Source organism: Chrysemys picta, chromosome 3 (assembly GCF_011386835.1).
Source record: "Chrysemys picta bellii isolate R12L10 chromosome 3, ASM1138683v2, whole genome shotgun sequence".
Taxonomy (NCBI): domain Eukaryota; kingdom Metazoa; phylum Chordata; order Testudines; family Emydidae; genus Chrysemys; species Chrysemys picta.
Window position 1 is genome coordinate 84,567,123 of NC_088793.1, and position 17,065 is coordinate 84,584,187.

General features: G+C 43.8%; 1 protein-coding gene across 8 annotated transcripts in view; it reads left to right on the forward strand.

Annotated features, from left to right (window-relative positions):
* The first annotated feature begins 768 nt into the window (after positions 1-768).
* The window catches only part of CEP57L1 (centrosomal protein 57 like 1), a 43,992-nt gene continuing 27,695 nt past the window's right edge, over positions 769-17,065 (forward strand). For 5 of the 8 annotated variants that reach the window (XR_010600089.1, XM_065590221.1, XM_065590225.1 and 2 more), the window contains exons 1-3: positions 4,014-4,326; positions 4,818-4,853; positions 15,033-15,177. Coding sequence is in view for 7 of the 8 variants with exons in the window: in XM_065590221.1 (XP_065446293.1) it covers positions 4,833-4,853; positions 15,033-15,177 (166 nt within the window). In the remaining variant the exon portion in view is untranslated. Of the gene's footprint in view, positions 898-4,013; positions 4,327-4,817; positions 4,854-4,929; positions 4,955-15,032; positions 15,178-17,065 lie in introns of those variants that run through there. The other 3 variants (XM_065590222.1, XM_065590223.1, XM_065590224.1) reach the window with 3 other exon arrangements.

Sequence of the window (17,065 nt, forward strand, 5' to 3'; positions counted from 1 at the left end):
ATATGCAAAAAAAGGGGATTGGAAGAAGAAGAACAAATACCGGTAATTGAGAGAGGAGGATGAGAGAGAATAACGGGGAAAATGGATGATGGAAATGGGAGTGATTGGAGGGAGGAGTTATGAGAAGGATTTATTAGGAAGAAGAAACATGGTATTTTATTAATGTATATGCTTGTTCTTTGTAGACAACTCTTATTTCCTCATTGCAGTGGGGTTATATTTAATTATTGAGTGATTTAAGGAAAGGAAATTTAACTGTGGATAATGTATCCTAGTCTATCCTCTGTCTGTCTAGTTGCATGCTAATATGGCAATAGCTAATAAATCTAAGTTTGTAACCTAGTCCCTGTAACTGCTAAACTCAGCTCTTAGCTGTGTAGAAGAGTTTCACTTAATTTACTTGAATGCTATTTTCCTACAGCTCCTAGGACCTGACTTTATGAAGTACTTATGACTGAAAAACCATACTAGATGTGGAATTGGGCCTATTGACTTCAATTACATAGCAAAACTCTAACTTAAATGGGTGGAGGATTTGGCTCAATGGATACCTCATTAGATATCTCACAGGATTGGGACGTTAGTTCCAAAAAGATTACTTTACAAAATATTTGGTTTCCTCAACATTAGTTATTTCCCAGCCTTATTTCAATATATCTAATGGTAATTCACTCTTTCCCCCTCCCCCTTAACTTTCTTTCTACTAAGAGAAAATTGTAAATCTAATTATCTTTTTTTCTCCCCAAGAGAAGTTTTGTATGAGTCTTTTGGCTTAAGAATGAAGGGGTTTTGGTACAACTTCCACAGTAGCGTGATCGAAGAAGTGGGGTCCTGAAAGCTCTGTGTGTTTATCCAATCCTGCATCTATCATCAAGCATGCACCTTGCAGACAAAAAGGTGACTACTCCTATAGGTCCTTTCTGTATTTTTATTTTTTCATTCTCTTCTGTCACTGAGTCACTATTTACTAAATCATTTAGTCACTTGCTTAAGACCCATTTAGAGTGGGACTTCATTAGGACTTAAACACATGGTTAAAGTTAAATATGTGCTTAAGTGTTGTCACCTCAGGGCTAGCACTGATTTAGCCTCGTGACTGTTAGCAACAGTGGGCATGCCTCCCAATGGTCCTGAGTTTTGTGTGACTGTCCCACTTTGATGCCCAACACTCCTGTCCTGGTTGAAGTAGAATGCTTCCTACATTCAGTGGTGCCTGATGCTGTATACACGTTGTTTACAATTGGCAGGGGAAAGGATAGGGAGGGCAGCAGCTTCAATTGCTCCTGGGTATACTCAGACTCCTCGGGTAGGCTCACTGGCTGCGAGGGAGATCAGGAATGGGAAGTGATGCTGCTCCCGAGCAGGCTGGGCTGGATGATGGGGACTGAGCATGGCACAGGTGTGCAAGGTGCTGGAGCCAATGGCTACAGTGGGGATGGCCCCACAGGAATTGACTATGACCAGTTGTCCCGCTTTAGCCACTTGAAACACTGGGAGGTGCGACAGTGCCCTACCATAGATAGGCAGCCGCTGCTGCTGCCACCACCACCACATTTCTAGCTTGTCTAGATTAGGGAAAGTTCCCCTTTTGTCCTGGAGTTAAATTACACTGGTGCAAAATCCTTAGATTTGCTCTGAGCAGCGTTATAGTACCTGCTAATTAAAATGGTGGTGACAGGGTTTAATGACTGCGCATACCCATGAGTTTAGATCTCAGCCTTCAATGCGTCCAGGGTGAGGTTTGCCTATGATATGTTTTCCAAGTGGGAGAGAGCAGTTCTTTGCTCTTGCATGTCAGCATGGTATTGGTTTTAAAATGACTTATTAGGATAGACTATGCAGCTGTTTAACCTTTTTCTTAGTTTCTGGTGGAAAAGAAAGTGTGTGTGGGGGGGAGGAGGATGGATAATTAAGACCCATTTGGATTGTGTCATGAAACAGACATCTAAGCAGTCTCTTGCCAGCCACAGTTGTCTCAAGGGGATAAAGCAGCAGCCAACATACTGGGAGATTCTTGGTACTGCCTATGTTGTTGTTATTAAACTGAATTGCTGTTTTAATGTGTCAGATAAACAGTGAGTCATTCCTTCAGTACATCTGCAAAAAGAAGAACAGGAGGACTTGTGGCACCTTAGAGACTAACAAATTTATTAGAGCATAAGCTTTCGTGGACTATAGCCCACTTCTTCGGATGCATATAGTGGGCTATAGTCCACGAAAGCTTATGCTCTAATAAATTTGTTAGTCTCTAAGGTGCCACAAGTCCTCCTGTTCTTCTTTTTGCGGATACAGACTAACACGGCTGCTACTCTGAAACCTTCAGTACATCTGAGGTTTTAGTGTGTTCAAAGGTGAATAAAACAATGGACTGTGCATACCCAATAGGTCAGTTTTGAAGATGGATAGCTTTGTTTCCCAAAATACAAATCAGTAGTTTTGATTTTCACTCTCTTTTCTCTTAGAAATAAAGCTATCATCAAAATAGAACGCCTTACATTTTTAAAAGTTTGCATCACAGAAGCCATCATGGTTTGCACAATTGGTACCATTGAAAAGCAAATCAGATTTGAAACACAGTTACAAAACTGGGTGGAGGATGTCTATATTGCCAATGTTGTGGTCTCCCTATGACTATAGGCCTGTGCTATCCACTGGCATTAAAGTTCACACAAACAAAACCATTAGAATGTGGTGTTTTTCAATAAACCAGAACTACATGTTGTCCAATGTTGCCAAACATTTTCAGGCTCCCACCCTTATAACATTTTTGTGAAAGTTATAATTACTTGATTATAAGAGGTCATAACTAGACTTTGTCCTTCTGTAGTGTTGATCACATTAGTTGTATCTAATAATTCAGGTATCATTGACATGGTAATTTGTGCTAAAGATGTATAATCACTTCCTCAAAAACAAGGAGGAGGCCGGTGGCACCTTAAAACTAACAGATTTATTTGGGCATAAGCTTTTGTGGTAAAAACCCCACTTCTTCAGATGCATCTGTTTTTGTGGATACAGACTGTAGCAGGGTCCTGGTGCAAAAGCATCTAATTAGCCCCTGCCCGGTCAGCTCCAATCAAGGGGAGCAGATTGGGACTGATGGAAAAGGCTTGATACTGGCCTGAGGATTGGCAACACCTGCTGACAAGCCAAGGGCTATAAAGGCTGGGAGGAAGCCAGAAGGTAGGGGGCAGCAAGAGAGAAGTCGGTCAGTCAGTCGGAGGCCTCATAGCTGAAGGCTGACTCTGTAAAGCTGGTCTATAGATGGACATGGGTGGTGGGACAACCTTAAGTAAATAAAGATATGAGTGTTGCACAACCCTGAAGCCTCTCTGAGACTTATTGGGGAGAGCAAGCGGGCCCTGGGAAAAGGGGTGGGCTGTGCACCCTGTTACAAAAGACTAACAGGGCTACCCCTCTGAATCAATGCCTGTACTTGACACTACAGCTATTTTCTACATTCTCCACTACATTTAAAATAAGGTAGTGTTACTGAACTATGCAGTTTTTATGGATCACCATCTATCTGTATGTCCCCAAAATGAGTGCAATATGGGCCACACTGTAATCAGAGATTGACAATACACTTTTGGATCCCTATGACCAAAAAGTGAACTAAACTTTTACTGGAAATCTGACCTTATTCCACTATCAGTGTTGAAACTCCACCATGCTAGTGCAGATGAGGCACTACCCAGTTATCTAATCCCTACTCAGCGCAGGGCAAGATGAGTTGCGGTAAAATCTCTGTTGGCCTCCTGACTCCTGCAGAGAAGCAATGGAAGCAAACTCCCCAAAGAGCAAGTACAGACAGGGCTAGAGGTTGATATTGCGAATATCTGAGGTGGGGTTGAAAACAGTTTAGTTTTGTCTACACTAGGAGATTAGCCGCTTGTTGAGGGGCATGTGTGTTGCCAGCAAAGGGACAGTTAGCTAATACGGGACACAGGTAGGGGTCGGGTCTGCTCTACACGAGGGAAACACTAGGGAGCTGAACACGCTGAGGAACCCTTGTGCTGCAGGCGACTGGAAAAGGGTATCGACTAGCTCCGCTCTAAGCAGGGCTAGAGGACATGGCTAACAGCGTCGCAGGGGGCTCCGATCGCTCCCAGCTAGTGGGGCTGGGAGCCCCGCTGGAGGGGAGGAGCCCCAGCCGCCTGCTACGGCTGCACGCCAGTCACTGAGCGAGCTGAGGGGAGGGTCCGGGCCGCCTCTCTGGGCGCGGCTCGGAGAGTGGGAGGGAAGGCGGCACATTTAAAGCTGGGCCAGGCAACAGGCCGCGCCTGCCTGTAGCAGCAGCCGTGAATCTAGTGCGGGCAGGAGCAGGTAACGCGGCGATGGGGGAGGTTTGGTCCCTGTCACCCCCTTCTTCTCTCTCCCGGCTCGTGCTGCCTTTCCCCTCAGCTTGGGGCCGCCGCGCAATCCGCCTGCGGTAGCTGCAGCCCGCTCTCTAGCGCCGGGTGCACGGGGCTCGGTCTCGCACCCTCCCCAGGGGCTCGGGCAGGTGGATCTAGGGACTAGCAGCGGCCGAGCCAAGGCACCGCGCTGCGCTTCGCCTGCTCCGACGGGCGCTCGGGCCTCCGCTGCGTTAGGAGACCCGGCGGCTGACTGGCTGTCCCAGCTCCCTACTCCCCGTCTCATCGGCGCGTCCCAGCCGCGGTTCGAGTTAGCGACCCAGGGAAAGGGGCCTCTCAAAGGAGAGCGGAGCTGTCTGGAAGAAATGGGCGCGGGTAGTAGAGCGGGTCATCGGGCTGCTGCCAACGGCCCCCGCGTACAAAAGCGCGAGCTTGACTTGGTGGGTTGTTTTTGTACTGCAGGTGTGGTGAAGGGACATGGAAACCTCGCTAATGGAGGTGAGCAGCGTCTCTCTCTCCCTCCCTCCCTCTCCTGGCTTTAGGAGCTAACAGCTCAAACAACAAGTCGGTTAAAGAATGCCCCGCAAAAGGAAAAATGGGTTTGTGATCTATTTAGATGGCCTTAAAGGTTGCTTCAAAATCCTTCTCCCCCCTCCCCCGGCGCCTTGTCTTTTATTTTCTAGAAATATCCGGAATGTCAAGTCTGGGTGGTGGGATTGTTCTTCCTTTGGGGAATTTTCCAGGCATTCTTTGAAGGGGTGGAGGTGATTGCATCTTTTAAAAAACTCTCCTATTTCAGTTGAATAGTTGTAAAGAATCAAAATTTTTATAGTCCGAGGAAAACATTATTTCCTCTCTTAATGAACTAGGTTTCAGTTGCTTGATACCTGTGCTTCCCTTATATATTCATAATGAAGTTAAAAATACATTAATTTTCCACCATTGTTTATTTGTATTACAAATACACCTCTACCCCGCTATAATGCTGTCCTCAGGAGCCAAAAAATCTTACCACGTTACAGGTGAAACCATGTTATATTGAACTTGCTTTGATCTGCTGGAGGGTGCAGCCCCCCCCCCCAGCACTGCTTTACCACGTTATATCCGAATTTGTGTTATATTGGGTTGCGTTATATTGGGGTAGAGGTGTACAAAGGCCCCCCCACTGAGATGGGGCATCATCATTGTGCTAGGCCCTGTAAAACTTATAGTTAGAGAGAGGTCTGGGCCTACATAATGAGACAGGCCAAGAGGGGGAGAGAGGATGTATCGCCAACTAGAAGGTCACATTTTGTAGCTTCAGTCCAAGTGCATCAGTCCAGACCAACACCAAGGGTTCCTTGTATCCCGTCACAAGCTCCATTTGTACCAATCTCCTGTACACCTCTTACAAGAACTTCCTGCAACCACCCATGCTAGAGAGGTTGCGTGCGCCCTATCCAATAGCCCTGTTCCTCATCCTATTGGTTGTTTGCCCCTCCATTCTCCCTTACAATATGCCAAGGTCCTCTGTTCTGCCCCTTTATGCACAAGGTCTGTGGTCTATGAAGTTTTTGCTACTTCAGTTATACTGGTATAGTTAAAGTGGCAAGCCTCCCTAGTGCATATGAAGTTATAACAGTACAAAAGTTCTAGCTGGGAAGCAAAATTAGCTAGAACAGTAAAAGGTACCTTTTAGAATGGTATAGCTGTGTTCACGCTAAGGTGTAACTATTGCTAAAAATTACACTCCTCACCAACAGTTATACTGGTGTGTAAGAATGTTTTCAGGACTACCAACCAGGCCTGTGATGGGATCCCTGGGGTACAACCTGGAACTGGGGTACCACTGTGCCCCCTTAACTCTCCAGCCTGCTGTCTCTCTCTCAAAGCTTTGCTAGTAACAAGCAGCAAACCCCTTGCTACCACTCAGCACAACAGCATGTGGGGTGGCACACTTAGCTAAATTGCATAAATGTTCTCTGAGCCACTCACAAATCACACAGAGAAAGGCACCAACCAATTCTCCCCAGCCTTGCACTGCCGGAATATACTGTCTTGCCACTGTCAGAAACCTGACCAGTGTAAGTTTGTTATCCAGTCTGCCCCGCCCTCAACGTGGAGAGGACACACACTAGCCTTCGTAATCTGAGCTGAGATTTCCCAAGCACTTCAAGCAAAACACACTGTTTTAGGTGAAATATAACACAGATTTATTAACTACAGAAAGATTATAAGTGGCAGGCACAAAAGGTCAGAGATAGGCACACAGTTTAAATCTTAAACCTTATTAGATTAGGCAGTATTTGGATCAAGCCAAGCAGTTTTTCTCACCCCACTGGATGTTGCAGATAAGTTATAGTTCTTAGTACACAGGCTTTCCCTTCAAGCCTGGGACCAGTCTCCTCAGTTCAGGTCTTTCTCTTCCCAGCATTCTTGTTCCTACCAGTGTAGGCAGGAGAGAAGAAAGGTTAAAAACATGATGCCATTGTCCTCTATTCTATTTTATATCCTCAGTCCGTGTGCCTGGAAAACACTAGCCTAGACATGTCCTGGTGGACTTTGCTGAGTCACAGAGTTGAGCAATCCCCCATTGTGTGATGCTTGCGCAGCCCTCTTACAGCATTGTAAATCCCTTGATTGCAACTCCCCTGCTGACTAATGGTTATTTAACACCGTCCTGGGAATGGGTCACCTCTATTGTCACTGGAGACCTAGCAGTGGAGACTCTCAAACTTACAACATATTTCAGTAACAACCATACAGCAAAATCTCATAACTTCATACATACTAACGATATACATATTTTGACAGAACAATGGGTTTCAGAAGATCATGACTTTTCATATATCTTCTTATATGGCAAGCTTTGTACGAAATATATCATAATTATATGATGGGTGAATATGGGGGTTCCAGGGTGTTGCTTTGAGGTACAGTGTGCAACACTGGTGTGTAAGGGTATGTCTACACTACGAAATTAGGTCGATTTAATATAAGTTGATTTTTTAGAAATTGATTTGATACAGTTGATTGTGTGTCCCCGCACTTAAGACTATTAAGTCGGCGGAGTGCGTTCACAGTACTGAGGCTAGCGTCGACTTTCGGAGCATTGCACTGTGGGTAGCTATCCCACAGTTCCCACAGTCTCTGCCGCCCATTGGAATTCTGGGTTGAGCTCCCAGTGCCTGATGGGGCAAAAACATTGTCGCGGGTGGTTCTGGATACATGTCGTCAGGCCTCCCTTCTCCCTCTCTCTGTGAAAGCAACAGCAAAAAATAGTTTCTTGCCTTTTTTCCTGGGTTACCCATGCAGACGACATACCACGGCAAACACATACGTCTCCTGGGTGCTGCTGGCAGACGCAGTACTGCAGTGCTACACAGCAGCAGCTCCTTGCTTTTGCAAGTTAACAAAGATGGTTAGCAGCCGTATTGTACCGTCTGCTGCTGTCTCCTGGTTCCTCCTGGCCGGCCTCAGTGAGGTCAGTCGGGGGCGCCTGGGCAGACATGGGTGCTCCTGGCCGGCCTCGGTGAGGTCTGACGGAGGCACCTGGACATAAATGGGAGTGACTCCAGGTCATTCCTTTCTTTAAGTTTCATCTAATGGAGATTCAGTCCTGCCTGGAATATCAGGCAAGCCTACCAAAGAACCAGAGAGGCAAACAGCCGCACCGGGTCAGAGCCCCAGACATCCTGCTTCTATGCTGAGCTGCATGCCATTCTAGGGGGTGCCCCTACAACTACCCCACCCCTGTGCTTCCCGTCTCCCCCATCCCTCCCGGGCTACCTTGGCAGTTATCCCCCAATTTGTGTGATGAATTAAGAATGCATGACTTTGAAACAATGACTTTATTGCCTCTGCAAGCGGAGCTCAAAGGAGGGATGGGAGGGCGGTTGGCTTACAGGGAAGTAGAGTGATCCAAGGGGTGGGTTTTCATCAAGGAGAAACAAACAGAACTTTCACACCATAGCCTGGCCAGTCATGAAACTGGTTTTCAAAGCTTCTCTGATGCGCAGCGCGCCCTGCTGCACTCTTCTAACCGCCCTGGTGTCTGGCTGCGCTTAATCATTTAGTCTTTTAGAACGGCGTTCTGATGGCATGGATTCGTCTTCCCATACAGCGATCAGATCCAGTACCTCCCATTCGGTCCATGCTGGAGCTCTTTTGCGATTCTGGGACTCCATGGTCACCTGTACTGATCAGCTCTCCACGGTGTCCAAACAGGAAATGAAATTCAAAAGTTCACGGGGCTTTTCCCCTGAATTGAGAGTGCTGTCGAGAGCGGTCACAACGGAGCACTCTGGGATAGCTCCCGAAGGCCAATACTGTCGAATTGCGTCCACGCTACCCCAAATTCAACCCAGCAGGGTCGATTTCAGTGCTAATCCCCTCGTCGGGGAGGAGTACAGAAATCGATTTTAAGAGCCCTTTAAGTCGACAAAAATGGCTTCGTTGTGTGGATGGGTGCAGGGTTAAATCGATCTAACGCTGCTAAATTCGACCTAAACTTGTAGTGTAGACCAGGGCTAAGTTTGTTTTCAGGACCACCAACCAGGCCCACAGGTTATTTTACAAACCCAGCAAAGCAGACGACTGCTGCTTGCTGTAGCAGACAAAACCACTGCTAACTCCAGAGTTCAGATTCAAGGAACCGGTTTATATCCATAGCAGAACAAAGTACCACACCCCTGTGATCAGTTGAGCGTGACCTGCCAGTGATCTGGCTTAGTACATACAGACAAGGTTGTGTACAAACAAAGGCAAAGACTTAAGTTTCAGTACGCTTTTATGCCCAAGATGACACCATATTTTTATCAACACCCCCTCCTCTGATTCGTTACATAACGAGTAATAATGTTCTATGACCAAATACAAGCTTCTGCATTACACCCTAAATTATATAACTTGATTATCTACTTATTAATAGTTTTCTTATTGTTAAGCTTATATTTGACAGGGACTTTCTTTATTTACCCTGATCATATTTGGTGGGGTCATCACAACTTCTCATTGTTCCTTCCTCCTTGATATTTAGGTAAATATCAAGGATATTTCAAGAAGTGAAATAACTGGTACTTAGTTAGCCAAAAAGTTTTCTTGCACTCTTTTCCAAAAATGGGTTATTCAAAGGTCCTTACATGGTGTAACTTTTCTAGTGTAGACTAGCACTTAGGGCATGTCTACACCTACCTTGGATTGATGCTGTGGCGATCAATCCACTGGGGTCAATTTAGCGGGTCTAGTGAAGACCCACTAAATAGATTGCAGATCGCTCTCCAATCTACTCCACTGGAATGAGAAGCATAAGGTAAGTCGACAGGAGAATTTCTCCCATCAACCCAGTACAGTGTATACTCCACAATAAGTCGACCTAAGCTATGTCGACTCCAGCTACGTTATTTAGGTCAACTTAGCCCTGTAGTGTAGACCTGCCCTCAGTGTTGGACAGAGACTTCATGCAAACAATGTAGGGTAAAAGTGAGAAAAAATGGAACGGATCATACCTGAGTTTACACTGGCTACTTACTTATTTCCTGATAAATATTTCTTGTCACATTGGGCTGAATACAGTAGGTTTCCTGGAGAGTCATTTGTTGATGATTCAGGCTTTATTTAGATGTCTGCATGGGAACCTCAGTGCTGTAGCTGAGTAGTTAGATACACATATAGAGAATGATTAATTGTCCATTATAAGCTATGGTACATTCCTGAAAAGAAAGAAATTTGGGTGTTTAAACTAATCACCCTACAAATATTAAGCAAACTAAATATAAATATTAGTATAAAATAATATTCATGTCTTAGAAAGGCCTCCCAATAGGGAGAATTCACTGATGGGTGTTGTGGGGACATAAGACATCCCTTTAAAAACTTAAACTACCATTTAAAAACAAAGTTTATAGTCGTTATGTTGCAAAGATAACATTAAATAGCTGATCTGAATGTAAACTGATGCTATTTTGTCTGGTCTAAACTAGAATTTTGAGAAAAGAAGTGGGGGAAGAAAATCTACTGGTGTAAAAAATGATCATCCTAATCATGATAATAAAATAGCCCCCTGGCAACCGTGGAAATTGCTTGCATGGAAGAGTTATACTATGAAAATATTAAAAATTGGCTACAAGCACATTAAATTAAATCTTTAGCAGCTGGAAATGTGGAGGTGAGCCAGCTCCATGTGAGCAGCCAGCTTCCTGCAGAGTACCAGTGGTCTACAAACTGCAGTCTGCGACTCTCTGCGTTTATCTGGGTTAGATTACACAGATAAAAATGATGCCCTTTTTTACACTCAGGTTTTCAATCTTACTATCACTGGTGGAACTGCAATTGGATGGAAGACTTAGCACCAAAAAAGCTAGTATGACACAGCCTCTGAGTCTTAAGACATATGGTTGAAATGACACTAAAAATAACCCTAATGTTTTCAGATGACTGTTCCAGAGGCATTGGTGAAACTGATCGGTAATCTTGCCAGTTTCATGCTGCTGCAGATGCTTTACTGAGCATCAGCAGCCACTATTCCCTGAGGAGTAAGAGCTCCCCCCGGCTCCCCAGAAAAGAGGCTGGAAGAAGGGGTTGGCTAACAGGCCTTTCTGCATTTCCCTTGAAACAGTGAGATGCTTGTAGGGTGGGGAGGAAGAGAAGAGACAAAACTGCTATCCTTTCCATGTGTTCAAGCTTCTTGTTGACAGGATACTGGTAGTCAGAGGCTCAGAGAGGACTGGACTGGCACTCTGGCAGGGTCCAGGAAGAGCACTCTGCTGAAATTTTAGCATGCTCTCTCTTCTTGGCAGGTGGGGTGACTGAAACTTGGCTTCTTAATAGGGTATTGCTCTTTGACTTGCTGGTGGGAACACCTCTTTATTCTTCTCTTTGTATCTAGTTCTGGCTAGTAGGCATATGGGGATGGATTCACAAAGGTACTTTGTGCTAAGTCCTGTTTTTAGGCACCACTGCAGTTTATAAAACACTTTCAGTCTCTCCTGTTTTGAAGCTGTTCCACTTTGGATAAATGAATGAATATTAATTGAGGCAAAAGGAAAGTAAGAAACTCAATAGCCTGCTCCTTAGTGCACTCCCCTGGGAAGTGGAAGACCCATGTTCCACTCCTCTTGCTCTAATTATTTACCCATAGTGAGATCGCTTCAACAGGAGATATAGAGGGAGACCCATATCAGAATATCCCATAGCCCAGTGGTTTGGGCACTCTTGAAAGGTGGCAGATTCCTGTTCAAATTCCTTCTCATCAGGCAGAGATGGGACTTGAACCAGAGGTTTTCCACTTTCTGGGTGAGTACCTTTACTACTGGACTAATAGTCATGAGGGAGGTCATCTCCTCCTCTTCATCCCAGCTTCCTGCAAGAAACACCTGAGGTACCTAACTCCAGGAGAGGGTTCACAGCTGAGAATCACAAGAAGAGATATGCACCTCCCTGCAGTGGGGAGTTAGGGCTGGTCTACACTAGGGGGTAGGGGGGATCGATCCAAGATACGCAACTTCAGCTATGTGAATAGCGTAGCTGAAGTCGAAGTATCTTGGATCGAATTACCTGGGGTCCAGACAGCGCGGGATCGTTGGCCGTGGCTTCCCCGTCGACTGCGCTACCGCCGCTCGCTCTGGTGGAGTTCCAGAGTCGACAGTGAGCGCGTTCGGGGATCGATATATCGCGTCTTAACGGCGGGTAGTGAAGACATACCCTTAGGCATTTTTGTCTGAGAGAGGGGCGGGGCTTAAGACACCCCCCCCCCCCCCCGCCATCAGCATCTTCCATTGGCTAAGTTAGGCAGCTCTCTACGCATGCTATCTTTTGTGGATCATATTCTAATGTGCCTGTCTCTCTCCATTTGTTGTATAGAGAGCCTAGGTGCCTAACTCAGGCTTTGTGGATTGCATTGTTGTTCCTGTGACCTTTTTTCTAGGTGCCTGAAAGTTAGGTGTTGTGATGCTGAATGTGAATGTAAGCCCCTGGTAAATTGTTCAACTACCAAATTATATCCATCCGGTATTAAACTCCTATAAACTAGAAAGAAAGGATCACGATATAATGTAATGAAAGCTTGCTTTTGTGTTCCTGTACTTCGTGCCCCATGCAAGTAGACTTATCTACTGTATTTTATCCTCTGCTGCCTGGTAATCAAGATTGCATATGGTCTCCTGTCCTGGTGAAGAAGGTTTTCTCATCAGTAAGAGCTACTGTGGCAGGGTTCAATTTGGATAACGTGGCTTGTAATCTATAGTAGATATGATGTAGCAGTGTTCTGTATGACAGCCTAGAATACAGTGGTTGTCAGTAGCAATAAAACTGCATTGGAATGTTATGGGTTGAAGTACTCTCCAGGAAAGTACTCTATTTTGAACAAATTATTTGTTCGTTAAAACTAGTTAACAAAAGTTGTCAGAGTGGACTGTGACAGTTTGGCTGTGTCCCAGGTCTTAGGGAAACCTCTATGAGCTCTAGTTCATCTGAAGGGTTAGCTGTAAGAGTGTCTTGAAATCAGGTATGTACTGCCCAGCAGATTTCTGAACTTGATAGCATCTATTTAATAGCAATTTAGAACTTGAGGAAGATATCCGACCGAGCATCTCCAATTTCATGAGTAGCTTGAAGATGCTGCATACCAGGATGTTGGCTCTTTTTTTCTGTTTTAAATGCCCTCTGAAACATCAACACTATGACCGCTTTTTCTGGAAAAACTTTTCTGTTTTGAATATTTTTTTCAAATTGACTCTCTTCTGGGATCTAACTTTATTTAGATAAATGCTGCAGTTTGTTCTTGTTGTGGGTTGCTGCTTCTTCCTGTTAGATGGTTTCTTTTGTGACTTCACCAAATGAGTGGTGTAAATTATTTTGTCTAAACTGAAACCACATTGATGCTGTGCTGAGTAGACATTGGAGTTTATGCTGGAAGAGGTACAGCAAATACCCTCTTTCTGCGACTTTGGGAAGAAAAGGTGAGTCTGCTGCAGTATTTTAATCTGCTGTATGATACCACTGTTTTACTGTATTACTGGGCCTTCAAGTAAGTGTCTTTTCTGTAATGAGTTGTCTTTCACTGAGCTTTGATGGTATGATTAACATTTTCCTAATTCGGTATTGTATTCACTCTTTTTAAGTTTAATTAGTTAGGTTTGTTAAAGGAATCTTGCACGTGTCTGATGTGTTGTGATAAAAGTTGTCATCTTTTGTGGCTATTATAACTTTTGAAGTACAGCACAGAACCAAGTTCCTGGGACCCAAGTTAAAACCAAAGAGGTTGAATTTGAAATAAGAAATTCTGTATAAGGCCTTGGAAATTCACAACTTAATTTGTGAATAATAGTAAAGAAAAATAATAAGGAATGTGAATAAAAATGGGGCTTAAGCATGTGGGCTGACTTTGAGATAACATGGAGTCCAGAATGGATGGTAGTAACTGTTGCGTTACGAGGATTGTTTACAGACTGTCCAAACAATCCATAGTTACAGTAGCAGGGCAGTTTTATGAATTCATCATTAAAACGCTATTGCAGTAAGACTGAATAGAGGTGAACTTGAGCTGCAAAGTTCCGACTGAGAGTTTTGATGTTAGGCCTATCTATACCCAACAGATATATTTAAATAAAGCACCATAAGAAATGGTTGGGTTAAGAAACCATGAAACAACTGACAAATATAGTCTTAAAACTTGTTTCTAATTTGTCTTGAGCACCATTAAGGTCAAATTAGAAGTAAGTTAATTCAGTAAGCAAAATATTGTTTATACATGATCAATAATCCAACACATCTGAAAAACACTTAAGAAATGCATTTCTTTCATGTTCTTATTGTCACATTTTTTCCTCCATTTGGGTGGAATACATAACTAATATTCGATGCTTGAATATTTAATCTCTAATATAAATATCTGACTGGAACTTGAGTTGTTTATCCTGGAATAAACATTTTTGGCTGAGCTTTGAGGGTCAACTTTACTAAATGACCTAGTCCAAACTTCATTGTCTGTATCTCAAATACAGTTAAACTGTCTTATTTTAGGCAGAGTAAACATGCCCTTGAAAATCTGCTTCTGAGAAAATGAGGAATGTGGATGGGGGGACTCTTTACTAGGTTGTATTAATGGGATTACAGCATATTTAAATCAAGAAAAGGAAAGTTCTTTTTTTCTTGGCCATTATTAGGTTTCAGCTGTATTAAATTTTGAACACCACATGTTTATTTAAAAAACACCTACATTGGTGCATTCAGAGGTTGGGGGTGGGGTAAAGTATATGTGGGGAAAAGGGCATGCTCATTCTACATTAAAAATAAGACATAACTGTCCTATAAATATATGAGGATGTTAGGAAAGGGGTCCATTATTCCCCCGTCAAAAAGTTTAAAAAACAGAATAAATGTTTAGAAAGCAAGAAGGAAACATTTAAAAATGTTTTTGGTAATGAAACAAGATGCCAAGGGAATCTGTAGCATTTCTCTCATTGGTGATTTTTTTTTTTTTTTTTAAGACATTTGTTGGGAGCTATTTAAACTACAGTATTCTTGACACAATGTAGAGGGAAGGACCAGCTGACTTGCTCAGTGTTCTTTCCAACCCAATTGATTTAATTTGATACAAACTTTTGTCCAATGCCCTTCTTGAACTACCGGTAATTGTCAGTGCTATAATAATAGTCCATTTAGGAAATAATGGCATTATGTACATCTTTCCTTCTACAGACCATGGGTTCTGAATCAAAGCAAAGTTTCATAGGAAGCTTTCTGCAGCCTCCAGATAGAATGTTTGTTCCTACCTTTGGTCAGAGCAAGTCAAAGAAGGGAACAGCTACCGCTGGTGACATGCTTCCTGCCCCAAACAACCAAGGTAAAGCCACAAAAAATAAGTGTTCGTTTAACAGAGTTAAATAAATTGCCTTGTCTGTTCTACTTGTGACTGTTAGTCATTTAGATCGTTGGACTGGAGGCTTGTGTGGAGAGTGAGTAGTATCCAGACTTGGGGATGTATCATAGAAGCTGGTTGCCACCTCTCCTAACTTTGGCTGTGAAATCTCCAGTTTTCAAGCAAAACAGATGTCTTCTGAAGACAAAGGAAAATGCTGCTGTAGAGTTTGAAGTTCATCACTTTCTTTTTAGCATTACTTTGATTTGAAGCTTTTGATTTTTTGGGTGACATTGTTTGTTTGCTTCCCGCTAGCTTTAAATTTTCTGTATAAGATGATCCCCTGGAAAACTTGAGAAGAAAATGCATTGTAAAGAACCAAAGTTATAAACTACTTTGGTTATGGATAGTTTTGAGCCCAGTCTTGTTCCCATTGCTGTTAATGTGAATTATTTTGCTAGTAATTTTGGTGGGAGCAATGTTGGGTACTATATATGTATGTGAACATGTTTCTTTCTAGTGTGGCTTAATCACAGGAAGAACCTAAGGCTCCTTGTGTAGTTGACTCCTAATAGAGTTCTTACACAAGCTTCTGCTACTTGAGAGTGAGTGTGTGGTGTTCCTTTTTTTTAAACCATGAGACTACAGTTCCGGGGCTTAGGCTTCAGGTACAGTGCCTGGTACACCTAGGGTAAGATCTAAGGTAACTTTTTACCACATTTCTGCCTTCCAGTCCCTGATCTTGGGGACAGTATTGCTCCAAGTTTAAGGCCCCAGTACATTAGGGACAGGGCTGGCTCCAGCTTTTTTGCCACCCCAAGCAGTGGGGGGGGGGGGGGGGGGGAAATAAAGCCGATCCGCACTTCGGCGGCAGCTCAATCACGCCGCTTCATTCTTCAGCAGCGGTTCCTTCACTCCCTCTCTTCCTCTTCAGCAGTAGCTTAAAGAGGAAGAGAGGGACTGAGGGACCCGCCACTGAATTGCCGTTGAAGACCCAGGCGTGCTGCCCCTCTCCACTACCCCCCCAAGCACCCTGCTTCCTTCGCTGGTGCCTGGAGCCAGCTCTGATTAGGGGCCATTGTGCCAGCTGGGGGTCACTGCAACATGATCCAGCCAACCACTGTGCTCTGAGGAAAATGGGGGTGGCTGGCGGGGAGAAGGGGGACATTATTTCCCCCTCACCAAGAGAATCCTCTGTCTGGGTTTGGGAAACTTTAGGCTTGTGTGTGCTATTGGAATGTCACAGAGTGCTTAGTTTGTGTCAGAATCGGGCCCTTTCACTGTAGGTGTGTGACTATATGGAGAGGCAATAGCATCTTCATAGTAAAAGCTGTAGCTGTGGTGATGCTTCATCATAAACATTTGAAAGCACAGTTTTAACCACACATTACATTAGGGAACAAATACTTTTTTGAAATGTAAAAATTCCTTGACATTTTTCCAAAGTGTCTAACTTTCCCTTCGATCTGTCCAAAACAATCACATGATGCCACAATAAGTGAATCCTAAATAGATGTTGAGGTTGACTCATCCAAGAAGCTTTTTTTTCCAAGGGCAAGAATGGCAATTTCTTGAATGTTAAGCTATTGTTTAACAGTAGAAGCAGTTCTCTGTCAATAAAGCAGATATTGGGGAGAAAAAAGGGCAATAGAGAATATCTGTTGGCACTCAAACTGCTTTTCAGAAGTGAGAGAAAAATCTAGGATCTGTTAAAACGTACTCCTCCTCTTTCCTGCCATCCCTATGAAAATGCCCCTTTGACCTAGAAGGAATGTGCAGATTTTGAGATTGGGGTAACTGAAGAGCAGAGCATAAATAAAGTGCAGAAGTTACACAGAAAATACTACTGAGCCAGAAACAACTCTTAATTTCT